The following is a 16,613-nucleotide window of genomic DNA, read 5'->3' as shown; positions in this document are numbered from 1 at the left end:
GATACTGCAAGAATTGGAAGTTTTTTGTTCATTTATTCGTAATACTGCTCTAGGCATAGTTAAGTGTTTTGAAAACTTCCTTCTGACAAGCAGTTTGTTAACTCAGTATACCAGTTGCCTGAAGATACAGTAATGGGAGTACATGCTTTCCATAATGGTTTCAGTTTTAGTTCAATGCTTGGTTCAGAACTTGGGTAAAAAAAGAACACTCTTTCCCACTAATGTCGCTGTGCAGATGGATCATGGTGTAATTTTTAATGTCATAGGCCCATCTCCTCCATGAGCAACAAACACTCCAGCCAGTTACCGTCAACTAGAAACTGAACTGGACTAGCCCAAAGACGACTGTGGCTACAAAAGCAATCAGAGGCTAAGAATCCTTCAGTGAGTACCTCACTCCCAAAAGCCTATCCACGTTCGACAAGGCACAAGTCAGCAATGTGGCTGAATACTCCACACTGTTCTGGAACAGTGCAGCTCCAACAGCACTCTTGAAGCTTAACAGCATCTAGGACAGATTAGTCACTTGATTGGCACCACATCCACAAACATTCCATTGCCTTCACTGCTGACATTCAGTTGCTGCAACTTGTGCTACTTACAAGATGTACTGCAGAAATTCACCAATGCTCCTTAGACAGTTCCCATGACCATCACCACGTACAAAAACAAGTACATTGGGGAACACCACCAATTGCAAGTTTCTCTCCAAACCACTCACTACCCTGACTTGGAAACATTGCCATTTCTTCACTGGATCAAAATCTCTCCCTGATGGCATTGTAAGTCTACCCACAGCAACCCAGCTGGTGATGCCATATTCCACAAACGAACAACCGACAAAAAAGTGAAAAAAGGGAGATGGTGAAAATAAAATGAAATAGAAGGGCCATGACAGAAATAGAAGGACCTAACCCTAACCCATGGGCGGCACAGTGGTTAGCATTGCTGCCTTACAGCGCCAGAGACCAGAGTTCATTTCCTGCCTCAGGCGACTGACTGTGTGGAGTTTGCCCGTAGTGTTAGGTGCAGGGGTAATGTAGGGGAATGGGTCGGTGTGGACTTGTTGGGCCGAAGGGCCTGTTTCCACACTAAGTAATCTAATCTAGTAAATGACAAAAAAAGTGTTTGTTGTGCACAGCCAAAAGAAAGTGGTTTGAGGAGAAGTAATTAAATAAAAAAAATGTGTTAAAGGGTTCCATTCTGGAGTCCATTCACAAGTCAGCCAGTACTTAAGTCGGAACACAAGTGCAGGACAATGAAAGTAACCACTCGTAAACGTGAGAAAATATTTGTATTTCAGGTCTTCAAAATTACAGTCACGTGTGGGATTGTGTTCCTAAGTACAAGCATTCTTAAGTCAAGGACTCCTGTATGCTTTAAATTGCATCAACTCTGAGCTGACTAAAGACAATCACAATTTTTTTTGTATCGAGACACTTATTTCAAACCTCAATTCATGTATTACTCCAAATTGATTTTTTCTTTTGCCTGAATGTAATTAGAATTTATAGCAGAACTACAGGCCTTTATAGGAGAAAGTGAGGTCTGCAGATGCTGGAGATCAGAGCTGAAAATGTGTTGCTGGAAAAGCACAGCAGGTCAGGCAGCATCCAGGGAACAGGAGAATCGATGTTTCGGGCATAAGCCCTTCTTCAGGAATGAGGCCTCATTCCTGAAGAAGGGCTTATGCCCGAAACGTCGATTCTCCTGTTCCCTGGATGATGCCTGACCTGCTGCGCTTTTCCAGCAACACATTTTCAGCCACAGGCCTTTATACCAAAGGTTTTATCAGTGTTGCTGCCATGTATGAGTTTCCAGCCGCAATTTCATTTAACCCTGCCTGTATATCTTAGCCCCATGTTCTTTAGTTCCCTTTCAAGGATCCATGATACTGTAGAAAATTAGGCTAATCAGATTGGGCAAAGATTGACGGGAGGGAAAATAAACAGACTTTCATTTATATACAAGAAGGTATCTACATCCTTCAGGGTACCCTAAGTACCCCTCAGCAAAGGAAGCATCGAGACTGTCATAACACAGGACTCCAAGAAATAAAAACAGACCAAATCGGGTTGAATGGACTGTTTTTGTTTTGTGATTTACGTACTTGCCTCAACTACTCTACATAGTTCCACATTCATAAAGCAGTTTTTCCCCTCAAATTCCTTATTAGATTTATTACTGATAACATAAGTTCTAAAAACTGCTCATACAGCTTCACGCCACAAAGAGCCAACTTACCTCCCCTTCAGACTTGACACCCACAACACGTCCCTTCTCATACACAATTTCATCCACTGGCTTGTTAAGCATGTAAGTGCCTCCATAAATAGCACTAAGTCTGGAAAATACAGAGAAACAAAAACATCGGAATTCAGTTTGAGAAACAGCTCATTAGTGTTATCTAACAGATAGAGTACAAACACTGACATCCTAATAATGTCTCAGGACGTTACACCATCACTGGCATCAAATGGTACCCAAGATGAATTTTGCCTGACCATTTGATGTTCAGACATATCTAGACAGATTAACAGCATGGAAATTTCCAAATTCTGACTTCCTCTTATGAGTTGCAATAGAAACCATCTTGGACAGTTTTGTCTCAGGCATGACTAGGCTCAGAATTCCCAACACACATTTGATTGTACCAAGTTAATAATTGATGATTTGATTTCCTCAAAATATATGTACCATACTTTCAGAGAGAATATCCAAAAGATGGACTTGAATAGCATTGTTACGGAGAATGGAGAACATTCTTAAATCAATAAAGTTTTGTTACCGTATACCCAGCACCAACAACAGATTTCCTAAGTGCAAGAGCTGCTCCAAACTGCAGCAGGAAAGAAATAACACCATAAAAAAGTTGAATAAATATGAATACGCTTATGATTTAAAATAAAACAAGTGAATTTCACACTGGTTTTAATGATGGCCAGTCTGACCAAACTCATTTGGCCACCAATGATGCTGTGGGTTGGAAGTTCCATCTAAATGTCAGAAATATGGAACTGTAAGGAGGAATTACTGTCACAGCACAATGATGCTCAGATTTATAACTGTCAACAACCTGGATTGAGAAATTAATTCCACAATTTTGTACTGCGCTTACCTAGCAAAGCCTTGTGGCAGCTCTCCAAGCCCATAGAGTGGGTAAAGATAGGGACTCTTGCTGTACCGTGCCAATGATTCACTGTACAGTTTAATGCGATTGATGGTATCCAGACATGGTTGGTCCAAGTAACTGGAATCAAAATGGCAGATGGTAACAACTTCACAAAACAAAATTCCATCAGCCTGCTTTTAAAAAAAAAGACAACAAACATGAACTCTTAGGCAAAAGCAATACACAGGTGAGATACCAATAGATCAGAAGGATTCAAAGCATGGTCTCTGGTCACTGCAGAATTAGTAAGTACACCTTAGTCAAATTTTGTTGATTGGTGGTTAAGGGACAATGCTGCAATACATTAGAACTTCCCATTCTACAATGTTACCTAACCTTCCATAACCATCTGAATAGGGTGGTGGGGCCTCAACGTAATGTCTTTTCAGTAGAAAGTACATTTAATAATACAATACTGCTGCCAGTAAGTCATGAAGAGACTTAGCCTACGTGGTGTTAAACTTCTTGTATAGAGCTCAGCTAGCCTTCTTATTCAGCAGAATGTACATCAGTATCAAATCGCAATAATGAACACCACCCCATCATTACCAACAGACTCAACTACAGTGAAACATTTGGCTGGTTGGCATCCTCCATTATACCTGTACTAAATCTCTGGTAGAAGTCAGTTCCCTTGGATTTAACTTAGCAATCAGCAACTGGCAGAGGCTTGAAGCAAGTTGTTGGCTGAGGACATTTAGAAAAAAAAACTAAGAAAAACAGCAAACATAACAGGATAATTACCATCTTAAGGCAGACGTTGATACAGATTCTTATTAGGCAAAACATTATCCAAGGTTATGGTGGGATACAAGGGCAAACTAGAAGGGTTGAATGGTTTAACTCTGCTCCTATTTTATATGCTTTGAATGAACAGTGGTGGTCATTGCATGTATCTGACCAAATCCTGTCTAAAAGTTGTACAATGTCTTATCCATAAGACAGCAACCTTGATGGTGAACACTTGCTTTATACCACACCCAAGTGTTCACTCTGTCTTCCCAATAAAGCACCTGCCGAACACTGGTCAATGATGATAGCTTATTAAAATAGTTACCACAAACAAATAAAGGAACATAAATAGGCCTTTCAGCTTCAAGGATGTTCCTCCATTTGATAAGACAATGATCAATTTGATTGTAACTGTTCTCCTTGAATTCCATTCCTTTTCATTATCCAGTTCTAGTTTAAAAACTTTTCAGACTCTGTCACAGCAGTCCCTTTGGCAAACCACTTAAAGTTTAAATAACCTGTGAGGGAAACAAAGCCTTTTCTTTTTTGTTAATACCTGCTTGAACACGAGAATTTATGGAAACAATTTCTTGTTTGTCTACTCACTCACAACTTTCCATAATGTTCAAAAGCTATTTTTAAAAGCATCCCTTAACATGCTTTGTTTCACTGATGCTTCAACATTGAGCACCACACTAACGTTTTTAAGCTAGAAGAATACTGCTGAACAGTACAAACAGAATGAGTGACAGCAAGTATTATTTGCACTCAGTCTCACTTCAGTTGTTTTCTTATTCAAGAGCTTGGTTACACTTTGAATAAAACAGTTCCTAAATATTTCCTTTGACTCCAAACTTTATTTTAAATTGTCTCCAGTGGTTTTCGTACATCTCATAGCCTATAATGAACCATGAGTGTGGACCAATTTGAAAAAACTGACTTAAAGACTAAATTTCCTCTAATCCATCCGTATCCAAACAGTCATGTACATTGTTTCATTGCACACTGTTTGCACGATTCCTGCCCCATTCTCCTATCACCCTTATGATCACTGGACAAGTGGTTCCCAATATTGATTTTAAAATTCTCATCCTGTTTTTCAAAGCTCTCCACTGCCTTGGTCTTACCCATCTTTTCCAATCCCACAATCTTCTGAGATACCTGCACTCCTCTCATTCTAGTCAATTTGGCAAGAAGAATGGAAAAGCAACATTTTATTTAAATGAAGAAAGATTGCAAATGAATTGTAAATTTTGCATGCAGGTACAATAGTGATTAGGAAAGATAATGGAATACTGTCACTTATCAAAAGCGAAATGGAATATTAAAAAAAGGTAGCAAAGTTATGTTGCAATTATATAGGGCACTGGTGAGACCAGTCTACAGTACAATGTACAGTTCCAGTCTCATGTTGCAATGGGACAAAATTGTATTTGTAGTTCAGGGAAGGTTTATTTAATTAATGCAGGGACAAATTTAAGGGAAAAGGCTTGGGTTGGTTGAGTCTATGTCTATGTCTATGGGAATTGAAAAAGTGAGAGGTATCTTCTGGAGTGATAGAAGATCCTGAGGAAACTTGTTACTTAAATACTGAAAATGGCCTCCCCTCACAGGAGAGAGACTGCCAAACAGAATTTAAAAGCAAAGGGAGAGGAGAAGTCTAAGAGTTGAGTCTGTGGAATTATTTTATCCAAAGAGCAGTGAAGGCAGTTATTAAAAGCAGGAGTTAAATACATTATTTGCAGGAGAAGGGACTCAAAAAAAGGTAGAGTTGGGTTGAAAGGAAAAAGAAACACTTCCCAATTCATACATTCAGTCCCTTTCCAAATAGAACTGATTCATCGTTGATGATCATATCTTTCAGCTGCCTGGGCCCCATGCTCTGAAATTGCCTCTCTCCCTGACTTTCCTCCTTTAAGGCATTCCTTAAAACCTAGATCTTTGACCAAAATTTCAACCCAGTAGCTTGTGGCTCAGTATCATTTATACTTCATTTTATAATGTCCCTATGATGGTTGATAATATTAAAAAGGCACTATATAAATACAAGCTTGCTATTGTTGCACATTGTAGCTTAAAAAAGGGCGTAAAAGTCAAATGTTAACATACTCATCTGTTCTATACAGAGCCAAAGCATGTCCTGTGAAATCAATGACCTCTTGTCCAAGGTCAAATTTCTTGTAGACCTCTCGCATGGTCGTCTTTCTCGGTTCAACACCTTGGTTTGTTTTCGGGTCATGCTCATCAAAACCGACAACAAACATTAAAAATTTTCGAAAACGGCGTTTTTCAAACATGCCCATCAGATCTAAAAAAAAGGGAAAAATAAATAAATATTTACTACCACAATGGAGAGTTGAACTTTCTTATTTCCTTCTGCAAGGTCGCAACGTTTGACATCATGCTCCCCTTCATCAACTTGACACTTTTGGCTGAAGGATCTTTCACCAGCCCATTTAAAGCTCATCATTTTAAATTACTGGCCACATCATCGTGCCTATATGTAACTGCTGCAGTAATCTAAGATTTAACTGCTTGACACCTGTAATATGCTGCTAGCCATTTGGGTAAACACATTAAAAGCAGAAAAACGGTGCCGCGAAGTAATCAAATAACACACCTCTAAAATCATTTCACAGATACATCAGAACATGAATGCACTGCAGAAAGATGAAAGGATATCATATCACAACAATTCATGGCTTCTATAAGTTTAATTAAGAACTCGAGTCACGCCTGAATTTTCAAAATATAGAAAATAGGACAAAGTCAGTCAATCTGTAAATCGAGCCTGCTCCACCATTTGTGATGCTTATGGCTTATTATCCAACTCAATAGCCTGTTCTGCCCACTGTCCATCATCCAAACCCCTTGTAGATATCTCAAGGAGCTGGCTTGGACCCTAACTCCTACACTATTTAAAAGGAAAGTGCAAGGTGCTGTCTTCCAGATGCAATTCAATTGGTCAAACTACTCTCAGCTTTAAGCAAAACATATATTTATTCTTACCCCAGTTAAAACACAAACAAATGAAGGATTGGAATAAATCGAACACTATTGAAAAATGATAGATTATGTAACTACTAACAGCAGCTGTTCCAGTATTTCAACATCCCATGAACAACAAGAGCAAGAGCCAGCTTCCAGTCAACTTCAAAAACTCAATAACTGTTGAGAGCTAAACTAAAACCCTGATTCTGTGGGAGCCTGACATCACCCATTCTCGCTGCTTCTCGTGCTCCAACTTTGAAAAACATCCAAGGCATCACAAGCTGCTGACTTGATTGACTTGGAACAGACCACTCACCGCCTCTGTCTCAACCTCTCCATTAAAAACAACCAGGACAAAACATACCACTTAAAAGCCAGAGTTTCATCCCAAATCTCTCCTCATACATCTTCCCATCCCATGGATCACGCTGGTAAATTTTTACTACATTACCTCAATTGCAAGAACATTCTACCTCAAAACTGCACACAATATTCCATCAGTGATCTCACCAAGGCCATGTAGAATTACAGCAATACATCCCTACACGAATACTCAAATCCTCTTGCTATAAAGCCCACATACCACTTGCTCTAGAGTACCTGCTGCACATTCAGTGGCTGATACACGAGGACACCCAGGGCTGGTTGCACATTCCCCTCACTTAACCTATAGCCATTCGAATAATCATCTACCTTCCAGTCTTTGTTCCCAAAAGTGGATAAACGTACATTTATTCAAATTATACTGCATCTGCCATGCATTTTCCCAGTCGCTTAGCAAAACAAATTAAGTTACATACTGCTCACATTCCACCCACCTTTACATCATCTCCCAAAATTTGAGATAAAACATTTAGCTCCCTTTTCTCAATTGTTAGTATGAATAGCTCAGGTCATAGCACTGATCCTGCAGTAGCCAACTCGTCACTGCTTGCCATACAAAAACTAAATGATTTATTCCTGCTGTTGCCTCTGTGCCAGTTTTCTATCCATCTCAATATACTACTTCCAATCCCAGGAGTTTCAATTTTACACATCAATCTCATTGTGGGAGATTCAAAAGCTTTTGGAAAGTTCAAATAAACCACATCTACTGGCTCCTCCTCATCAACTCTAAGTTATACACCCTTGAAGGATTTCAGTCGATTCGTCAAGCATGATTTCCGTTTTGTACATCCATGCTGACTCTATCTGATCCTACCACTGCTTTCCAAGTGCTTAGGTAATGAATCTCTTCTCATGGAGTTTAGCATTTTCCTCACTAGAGTTTTGATCAGTTCTTGGTTACCGGCCATTCCAAGTGAATTCCTTCAATTTGCATAATATCAAAAAATGCTGGAGCAAGTTTTATAGTCATCGAACTTGACAGCAGGTCAATCATCCCAGAATTAAAGGAAAACACTTTGCAAGGTCTGATCAATGTTTTAATGTGAACAATGTTTTAATCTCCACAGACGTTGCCAGACCAGTAGCAGCCAGCATCTGCTGTTTTTGCTTTTGCATTTGTGACACACTGTGCAATTATATTTTTTGTAAAGAAAGTCAACAAGTCTTTAAAATCTACACAAAAAGCTTATAAGAGGCTCCCAATGTTGCATAGACTGCAGCTATCTTAGGACACAGAGACCAGATTGTACTTAGCACAGGAAGAAATCACATGAGAACTTCTGAAGTTGAAATGACCATTTCCAAATGATAAACAGAAACTCCTTCACAATTGTCTTTCCTGGATATGTGTTTAGCTTTTTCTATCTCACCACAACATGGCAATGAAAACCTTGCAAGATAAATGGCCAAGACAGTTAATTATTTTAACATAAAGATAACGGATGGTCTGCACCCCAGGCAGAGGCCAAGCTAACACCCATTATGGAATATGATCAGACGGTTCTGGGATAGCAACCGTTTTAAGTTTTGATCTGAACAAGTACCTTTCTATGAGAAACCAGCTTGTGAACAGAAATAGAGCTACTGCTTCTCAACAGGGAGACAGGGAGAAGCAAACCAGCTAAAAGACTGCTGCTTTGAAACAGGCTACCTAGAGTCACAACCTGCAGTTCAGTGCCAGAGTGAAATGCCCTCCAAGGACCTATTTTGCACTGTTCACCTGTGGAAGCAACCCCAAATACTCAACTACTGAAGCCATCACAGCAGCTAACCCAAGCCCTTCACTCCAGAAAGTCAATGTTTAACCAAGTCAGGAACAATTAAGAGACCAATCTCAGACTCAATTTCATGTGAAGCATTTATCCTTACTTAACAAACTGAAATAACTTTGTGCAACACTTTTGTAAATCACCTTGTTCAAAGATGGTGCTGCTTTTTAATCAATTGTGACACTGAAACAAAGGAGCTCAACAAGCTATTCAAATTCAGAGTTCACGGAAAACCTTGAGGACACATCTGGTGAAGTCATGACACTTATTTATGTGGATGCTTTTAAATAATCAGATGGAGATCTGATTTGCAACATATTCCGCGAATATTCTGCCTTTCCCCAAGGACAAAAACAGTAAAAAGTCAGCATTCTGCTGGTATTGAAATTCTGGTTAAATTGCATCATCTCCCTCTCTTATTTTCTCACATGTTTGTTTTCCTAATGTCCTTTATGATCAATTTGCTGTTTACTCAAGATTGATGCTACCGACTTCCACCTCCCTTCTGCATCATTGCTGTCCTCAACTACAGAGATGGCTTTCTCATAAGTTAGTCAATGTTAAAAGAAAACCTTGAGAAACCTATTTGTGCTCATTTTTCTGCGTGACAGTTAAAACACAACAAAGTTGTAATTTAGATAGCAGTAGCTGGAGCCAAGTATAACAGTCAGGTAGAACGATCCTGAAGGTGACCACAAAACTAGAAAAAAAAACTGATCAAAATATAAAATTGACTTGCAGGACAAAACAAAAAACGTCCTATAATTTTTCAAAATTGAGAATGTCTCACAAAAAAAAACTTAACCCCATCAGAAAGCATCCTTCTTCCTATTGCACCAAATGGGTACAGGATTTTTTGGATGTAGGTTTGCTCACTGAGCTGAAAGGTTCATCGTCAGACGTTTTGTTACCCTACTAGGTAACATCTTCAGTGGGCCTCAGGCGAAGCAATGCTGAAAGTTCCTGCTTTCCGTTTATATGTTTGGGTTTCTTGGAGTTGATGTTATTGCTTGTGATGTCACTTCCGGTTCCTTTCCTCAGGGGGTGGTAGATGGGGTCTAACTATGTGTTTGTTGATAGATCTACCACCCCCTGAGAAAAGGAACAGGAGGTGGCATCACCCCAGAGAAACCCAAACATATAAATCTAAAGCAGGAATTTTCAACATTGCTTCGCCTCAGGCCCACTGAAGAGGTTATCTAGTAGTGTAATGAAACGTCTGACAACGAACCTTCCAGCTCAGCGAGCAAACCTATATCCAAACCCCAACCGGAGCTACAAATCCTCTCAAAACTCGCTGGATACGGGACCATTTAAAAACCTATAAATTGTTTTTTATCACTGATGTAAGCATTTAGTTATTGTCATTGGCTTAAGATTCATCTGTGTTTCAAAAGAAAAGGCTGAAGAGAAAAGTGATGGAGGAAAGAATTTTTAAAATTGATTATTCTTTGAAAGAGTGACAAACCGAGAAGTCAATTGAGAAGCTTGACACTAAAATGACAGAACACAACTCGTTCGCACAATTCAGAAACACCAGCCGAATTGACAATGCCTTTTCCATTTTCAAGAAATACTGGACTGATATGCAATTTCGAAGTTTGGTCATTTCTGCACCAGATTCTACCACAGTTAAAAAGACAAAAAGAAATCTTTCAAAAGCTCAGAAGTAATGCAGAATGTATGAAACAATAAATTATACAGAGGACTTCTATCCCTTATGATGGTTGATCTTGGGCTGCAACATAGACGTCACCAAACAGCAAAAAAAAATCTTCTCCACTCCAAGCTTAAAATGGCAGACAATAGAGTTTGGAAACCCCAAAATATTATTTCTTCACCTTTTAAATTTGCAAGTATTTCTAGGAAATTACCATGCAATACTTTCAGCACATTCTTACTTCCTCACTATTAATTCCACAGACTCTCTCAAGGACCAATGTTCATTTCAGTTATTTTTTCTTGTTGAAAAGACTTATAAAAACAGATAGGAGTTTCTACATTTCTAGCTAGTTTCTCTCATACTCTAATTTATCTTCTTTCCTTTGCAGGTTTTTAAATTCTGCCCAAACTTCTGACCAGCAACTAAGCTTGGCAGTATTGTATGTTTTTCCCCTCAATTTAACATTATTGTTAACTTCTTTAGTTCACCACGTGATGCATCCTGAGTCTTTGTCTATTTCTGGATTGCATTTTTAAGAGTTTTTTTTAAAAAGAAAACAGTCAGTACATTCCTTTTGACCCAGCTCCGAATTTATTTTCCCATTCCACTTTAGAAAGTTTAGCTCATACCCTTGTAATTATCTAAGAAGAAGTTTCAAATACAAGTCTTAGATCCATTTTTCTTTACCCTCACAGAAAAATTGAAAATTCAAACACCATTGCCTTTACTGGGTGGTTATTAATTAATCCAGCCCCATTGCTCAATACCTAATCTGAATTGTCTGCTTTCTGGTTGGTTCTCGAACAATAACTCTAAAGGATTCATCACAGCATCTTTTTAAAATGTTCAAAAGGATGAAAAACAAAAATGTCTCAGACAGAATAAAATTTTAGTATTAAAATTTAAAAACAAAACAGTTAAGCTCTTTACTCACCAGAAGCTAAAGCTTCAGTCTCTGTAGATGGGACTTTATGAATTTTCCCTGCTTTGTAGACAAAACTTCCTTCGACCACCTTGAAGTCTAGGTAACGTGTAACTTCTGTGTAAAGCAGCATTTTAACGAGCTGGCCTGAGAAAACCACCATCAAAAACCCATGTAAAATATACAGAATTTCCCAATAGCACATTGAAAATAGACATCTGAATTCCACTGGAATGTTTTGGCAGTCAATTGATCAAAGGTGATACTTGTGGAAAGAGTTGAGAAGAACCAAAAAGAAATCCATGGTCAGGCCCTACCTTACTTCCATGCCTTGAAACAAGCTTTCCAATTAGTTTTACTGTCTACAAGGGCACAGTATGACTTATACCCTTTGGAACAGATGACATTTGTTAAATGCTGCTGTCATTATAGGCAACTCAATCTGATGAATTTAAGAATAAAAGGAAAAGCAGTTTTGTCTGTTTTCTGAGATTTTCCTTCCTGCTACACGTGACAAGACAGTTATTTGATTGACAACATGTTCATCACCTTGATATTAAGTACACCTTCCATGATTTATGTTACTAGCAGCTACACACCTTAGTTAAATAAACACATTCTTGTTAGGAACACCGCTAGAGTCAGAGAATGGTTACATATCAGTGAGGAGACTACCATTCCGTCCATCCTGCTCATGCAATTCCTTGCAAGAGCAGTTCAACTCATTCCACTAACTTTTCCTCATGCCCCTACAAATTGGAAACTTGCAATCATAAAGAGGATTGCTGGTACAAGCGATGCAGTACTTTCTACACTAAATTCCACATATTATGGTCAGCTGAAACAAAACAAAATGCTGGTACTTTTTGACTGCATCTTTCCAAAACAAATCTGTACAAACATAAACATAACGGGTGTTAATACCAAACATCTTGCAGTACTTTCAACCACTCTTAATGCACATCGTATACAAACACAGCCCAATCATGGATGCCAAATCAACATGTCCTTTACTGTATCACTGTGATGATGCTGCTCCTTTACAAGGTTATTTCGCCCTTTGTTTAAGCTCCCTTCCCCTAACCAACCCACACAAGTAAATCACTCGGGAGGTTCAACTGAGGAACCACTGCAACAGGAGACCTTTCTGCTCTTCAAATAGCATAGTGGGATCTTAAACATCCATCTGAACTGTCAAAGACGGGGTCTTGGGTCAACAATACAACCATAAAAGGCAACACCTCCCAGTACTGCACAGCAGTGACAACTTAATTATGGCTCACATTCCTGAGGCATTTGATCTCTGTCTCAAGTAAATGTTTAGCCAGCTCAGAATGCTACTAGCAATTGGCTAAGTTAACATGTCCATTATTTTGCCTTGTAGTTGGAATGTATTTTGAAATTCCAGTTCTAATTTTCCATTTTCACATGATAAAATGGAATATGCTATTCATTACCATTTGCCATAAGGAATTTGGGTATCAGATCTACATTCCAGTCCCTGCCTCTTCCCATAGATTCTGGAGGGTTTCCGGCAACCTTGAACCTTTTAAACAGCTGAAAGTAAAAGCAAAACATATTTAGCTTCATTTTGTCAGGTAATTTATTAAAAACAAAGTAGACATTGTAGCGTTTTTGCTCATTTTTTGAGGGCTGCAATCTCAAATTGAGATTCACTTCACCATATTAAATAATGCATCACTTTTCAAAACCTCAGACCTTCCCAAGTGCCTTCCCAAAATTCTTCTATTGCAATAAACAACCAAATGTAAATTGTTCCACTGCATATTTCTTGAAAAAAGTCAAGGCACTTTCAAATCAAATGGCAGAGAACAATAATAAAATTGCTTTTAGAGAGCTATTATAGTATTACCTGTTCTATTTGCCCGAATCCATTCTCATTAAATTTCCTTTATGTATTAAGAATTTAACCTCAATACCTGGTAATAATCTATAGCTGGATGCAACTTATTTACACCAATCTACAGTTGAGTTGATGATTGAATGGGTATTTGGAATAATCCTATATTAGGAGTTCACCCTGAAGAATCTATGGATAAGGTCATCATGTGGCTAAGCCAGGAAGGTTTCCCTTCCTGTTCTATATGGACTTAGTAGTTAGCTAATCTCAGTCAGCCAGATCATGTCTCAATTTCATTTAGACATTGTCTGCTTTATTCTTCAAGGCAGAAGAAACAATTAGTAGAAACACAAACAAAAAAAAGTGTACTTCATTTTTAAAAAAATTGTAACAGGTTGCGATCAATGAATTCATTACATGCACTTCACTGACAATGGGATCCATTACATGAATAATGGCCACCCACAGGCCAACGAAAAAAAAAAGAATACCTCCTGTCTGTTCTCAACAAAATCTACACAAAAATTCAGCCGGAGCAGAAGAAACAGGAGTAAGCCATTTGGCCCACTGAGCCTGTTCAGTCATTCAAGAAAATCACAGCTAACATGGCTGGGCTTTCAATTCCATTTTCCTTCCTGACCCCAAGTCCACTTAAATCAAAAATCTGTCTTTTGAAAATATTTAAAGGGTGTAAATCTGTATTACTCTGTGGAACTAACAAATCAGAAGTTCTCTCTTATCTGTCATTCAGGGGACACCTCTTGTTCTAGAGATTACTCCGAATGGGGAAAACATCCTCTCAGAACCAAATCACTCTAGTCTCTCAGAATCCTATGTTTAAGATTCTCTACAGTGTGGAAACAGGCCCTTTGATCCTCCGAAGAGTAACCCATGCAGACCCATTTCCCTCTGACTAATGCACCTAACACTATGGACAATTTAGCATGACCAATTCACCTGACCCTCACATCTTTGGACTGTGGGAGGAAACCGGCGCACCTGGAGGAAACCCACACAGACACGGGGAGAATGTGCAAACTCCAGACAGACAGACAGTCATCCAAGGCTGGAATCGAACCTGGGACCCTGGTGCTGTGAGGCAGCAGTGCTAACCACTGAGCCACCATGCCGCCCCTCATGCTTCTAAACCTGAATGATCATAAGCCCAACCTTCCCTCATAAAGCCAACCCCTCCATCCATCTAACCTAATCCAAAATAAATCAGCCTCGTAAATAAGACCATAAGAAATAGAAAAGGAGTCGGCTGTTCAGCTGCTCAAGCTTGCTCTGCAATTCGGTAGGAACATGGCTGACCAGACATTCCTCATGTCCACTTTCCTGTATTTTCCCTGTGAGCCTTAATCCCCCATCATCAAAAATTTCAGGTCTTAAATATGCACGAAGACTCTGCAGCCACAGCTCTCTGTAGCAAAGAGTTCCAAAGACACGCCACTCTCAGAAGAAATTCCTCCTCATCTCAGTCTTAAATTGTGCCTCTTGATTGTCAGACTATGTCATCTGATTCTACACCCTCCCATGAAGAGAGACATCCTCTCAATATTGACTCTGTCAAGCTCACTAACAATGCGATAAACAAACCTTTCATTCTTCTCAACTCCAGTGAGCACAGTCCAAACCTGCTTAGCTCATAAGATAATCCATCCACACTAGGGATCATCCTAATGAACATATCCTGAACAGCCTTCAATGAATTGGTAATTTCCCTCAAGTAATATGACCAGAAGAACTGCTCACAGTACCACAGATATTATTTCAACAGTACCTTGTACATTTGCAGCGAGACTTCCCAACTCTTCTACTCCAACCGCCTTGAAAACTCAACAGGTCAAAATTCAATTATACAGTCAGAGGTATACAGCCTTGCTAATTATTTGTTGCACATGTGCGCTAACTTTCGGCGATTTTCTCCATTTAAATAATATTATGTTCTTTTGTTCTCCCTTCCAAAAAGGAACTCCACATTTCCAATTATATCTGATTTGCCAACATTTTGCCTGGATTTATATAATTTATCAATATCTCTCCGAACTGTTTGTTTCCCTCTCGCAACCTGCCTTTCCACCGATTTTTATTTTGTCTGCAAATCTGGCTACAGTACATTCACTTCCTTCCTCCAAGCCATTAATATATAGTCAAAAGTTGATCCTGACTGGTCCCACGTCACCAACCTGAAAACGAACTCCCTATCACCACTTGCTGTTTCCTGCTCATGAGCCAATTCTCTATCCATGACAATATCCTTTGTCCAACACATATAACTTACCTCACAAAAAGTAATCTTGCCCAACAGCCTCTGGAAGTCCAAATACAACATATCTACTAGTTCCCTTCTATCTGCTCAGACTTCTTCAAACAAAAAACTTCACGCTCCAGGTGTGTTGCTCATTACTTACACTACATTTGATCCAACCTTGAGAGTCATGTGCTAAGTTTCCCAGATGTTTCGGTATTGCAATATTCTGCAATCATTCATTCACAATCTAACTAACATTTTGCTTTTTGTATCTTCCTGCCAAATTGGAAAACCTCAAATGGTACAGCAGTTATAATTGGAAATAGTTGGCCCTAAGACCATCAGTCAGTCATTTGGCCAGGGCAGGGCAAGTAAGTAACTGTAATTCAGTGAATCTAATACATACTTTAGTGTGCTTACTTCAGTCAGGGAACCCAAAACAGTAACAAGTTAAAAATGCATTAAACCAAAGAACTTAAAAAGAAACACACAGTTCACAGTTTTTAGCTCTTAGTAGAATTAGATGAACACTGCCATCCAGAAACAGAACTAGAATTTCATTGATGGCATGGGGAAAAGTAGAAATGGAGTAGCAATAAACAAAAAAGGAGTTTTGTGAAAGCTCAAAGTTGACAATTTTGGTAGACCTTCCAGAATGCCGAAACCTCTTTGTGACTGGCAGGTATGGACACTGCAGAGAGATGAAAGGCAGGAAAAATAAAAGGCACAATTCACACCTATAGCAAGTACGTCAACTACTTTTACAAGGAGACAGAAAACATTTGTTGACAGACTATTCAAATGTTGCAAAGTTCTGCTTAGTGTCAAAATTTAACTGATATTGCAACTGCAGGCAGCCATT

The 16,613-nt window shown here is 39.0% G+C and overlaps 1 protein-coding gene across 1 annotated transcript in view; it reads right to left on the bottom strand.

The window, feature by feature from the left end:
- Positions 1 to 16,613, bottom strand: part of LOC122558830 (rab GDP dissociation inhibitor alpha) — a 53,434-nt gene that overhangs the window by 11,543 nt on the left and 25,278 nt on the right. Inside the window, exons 3-7 of the mRNA XM_043707642.1 lie at positions 13,094 to 13,193; positions 11,649 to 11,783; positions 6,014 to 6,212; positions 3,119 to 3,250; positions 2,245 to 2,344 (exon numbers count right to left, since the gene is read on the bottom strand). Coding sequence (XP_043563577.1) covers positions 2,245 to 2,344; positions 3,119 to 3,250; positions 6,014 to 6,212; positions 11,649 to 11,783; positions 13,094 to 13,193 — 666 coding nt within the window. The remainder of the gene's footprint in view (positions 1 to 2,244; positions 2,345 to 3,118; positions 3,251 to 6,013; positions 6,213 to 11,648; positions 11,784 to 13,093; positions 13,194 to 16,613) is intronic.

This window comes from Chiloscyllium plagiosum, chromosome 18, assembly GCF_004010195.1.
Source record: "Chiloscyllium plagiosum isolate BGI_BamShark_2017 chromosome 18, ASM401019v2, whole genome shotgun sequence".
In the NCBI taxonomy this organism is placed as follows: Eukaryota; Metazoa; Chordata; class Chondrichthyes; order Orectolobiformes; family Hemiscylliidae; genus Chiloscyllium; species Chiloscyllium plagiosum.
Note: the sequence above shows the minus strand (reverse complement) of the source record. Positions and strands in the feature narration are given on the sequence as shown.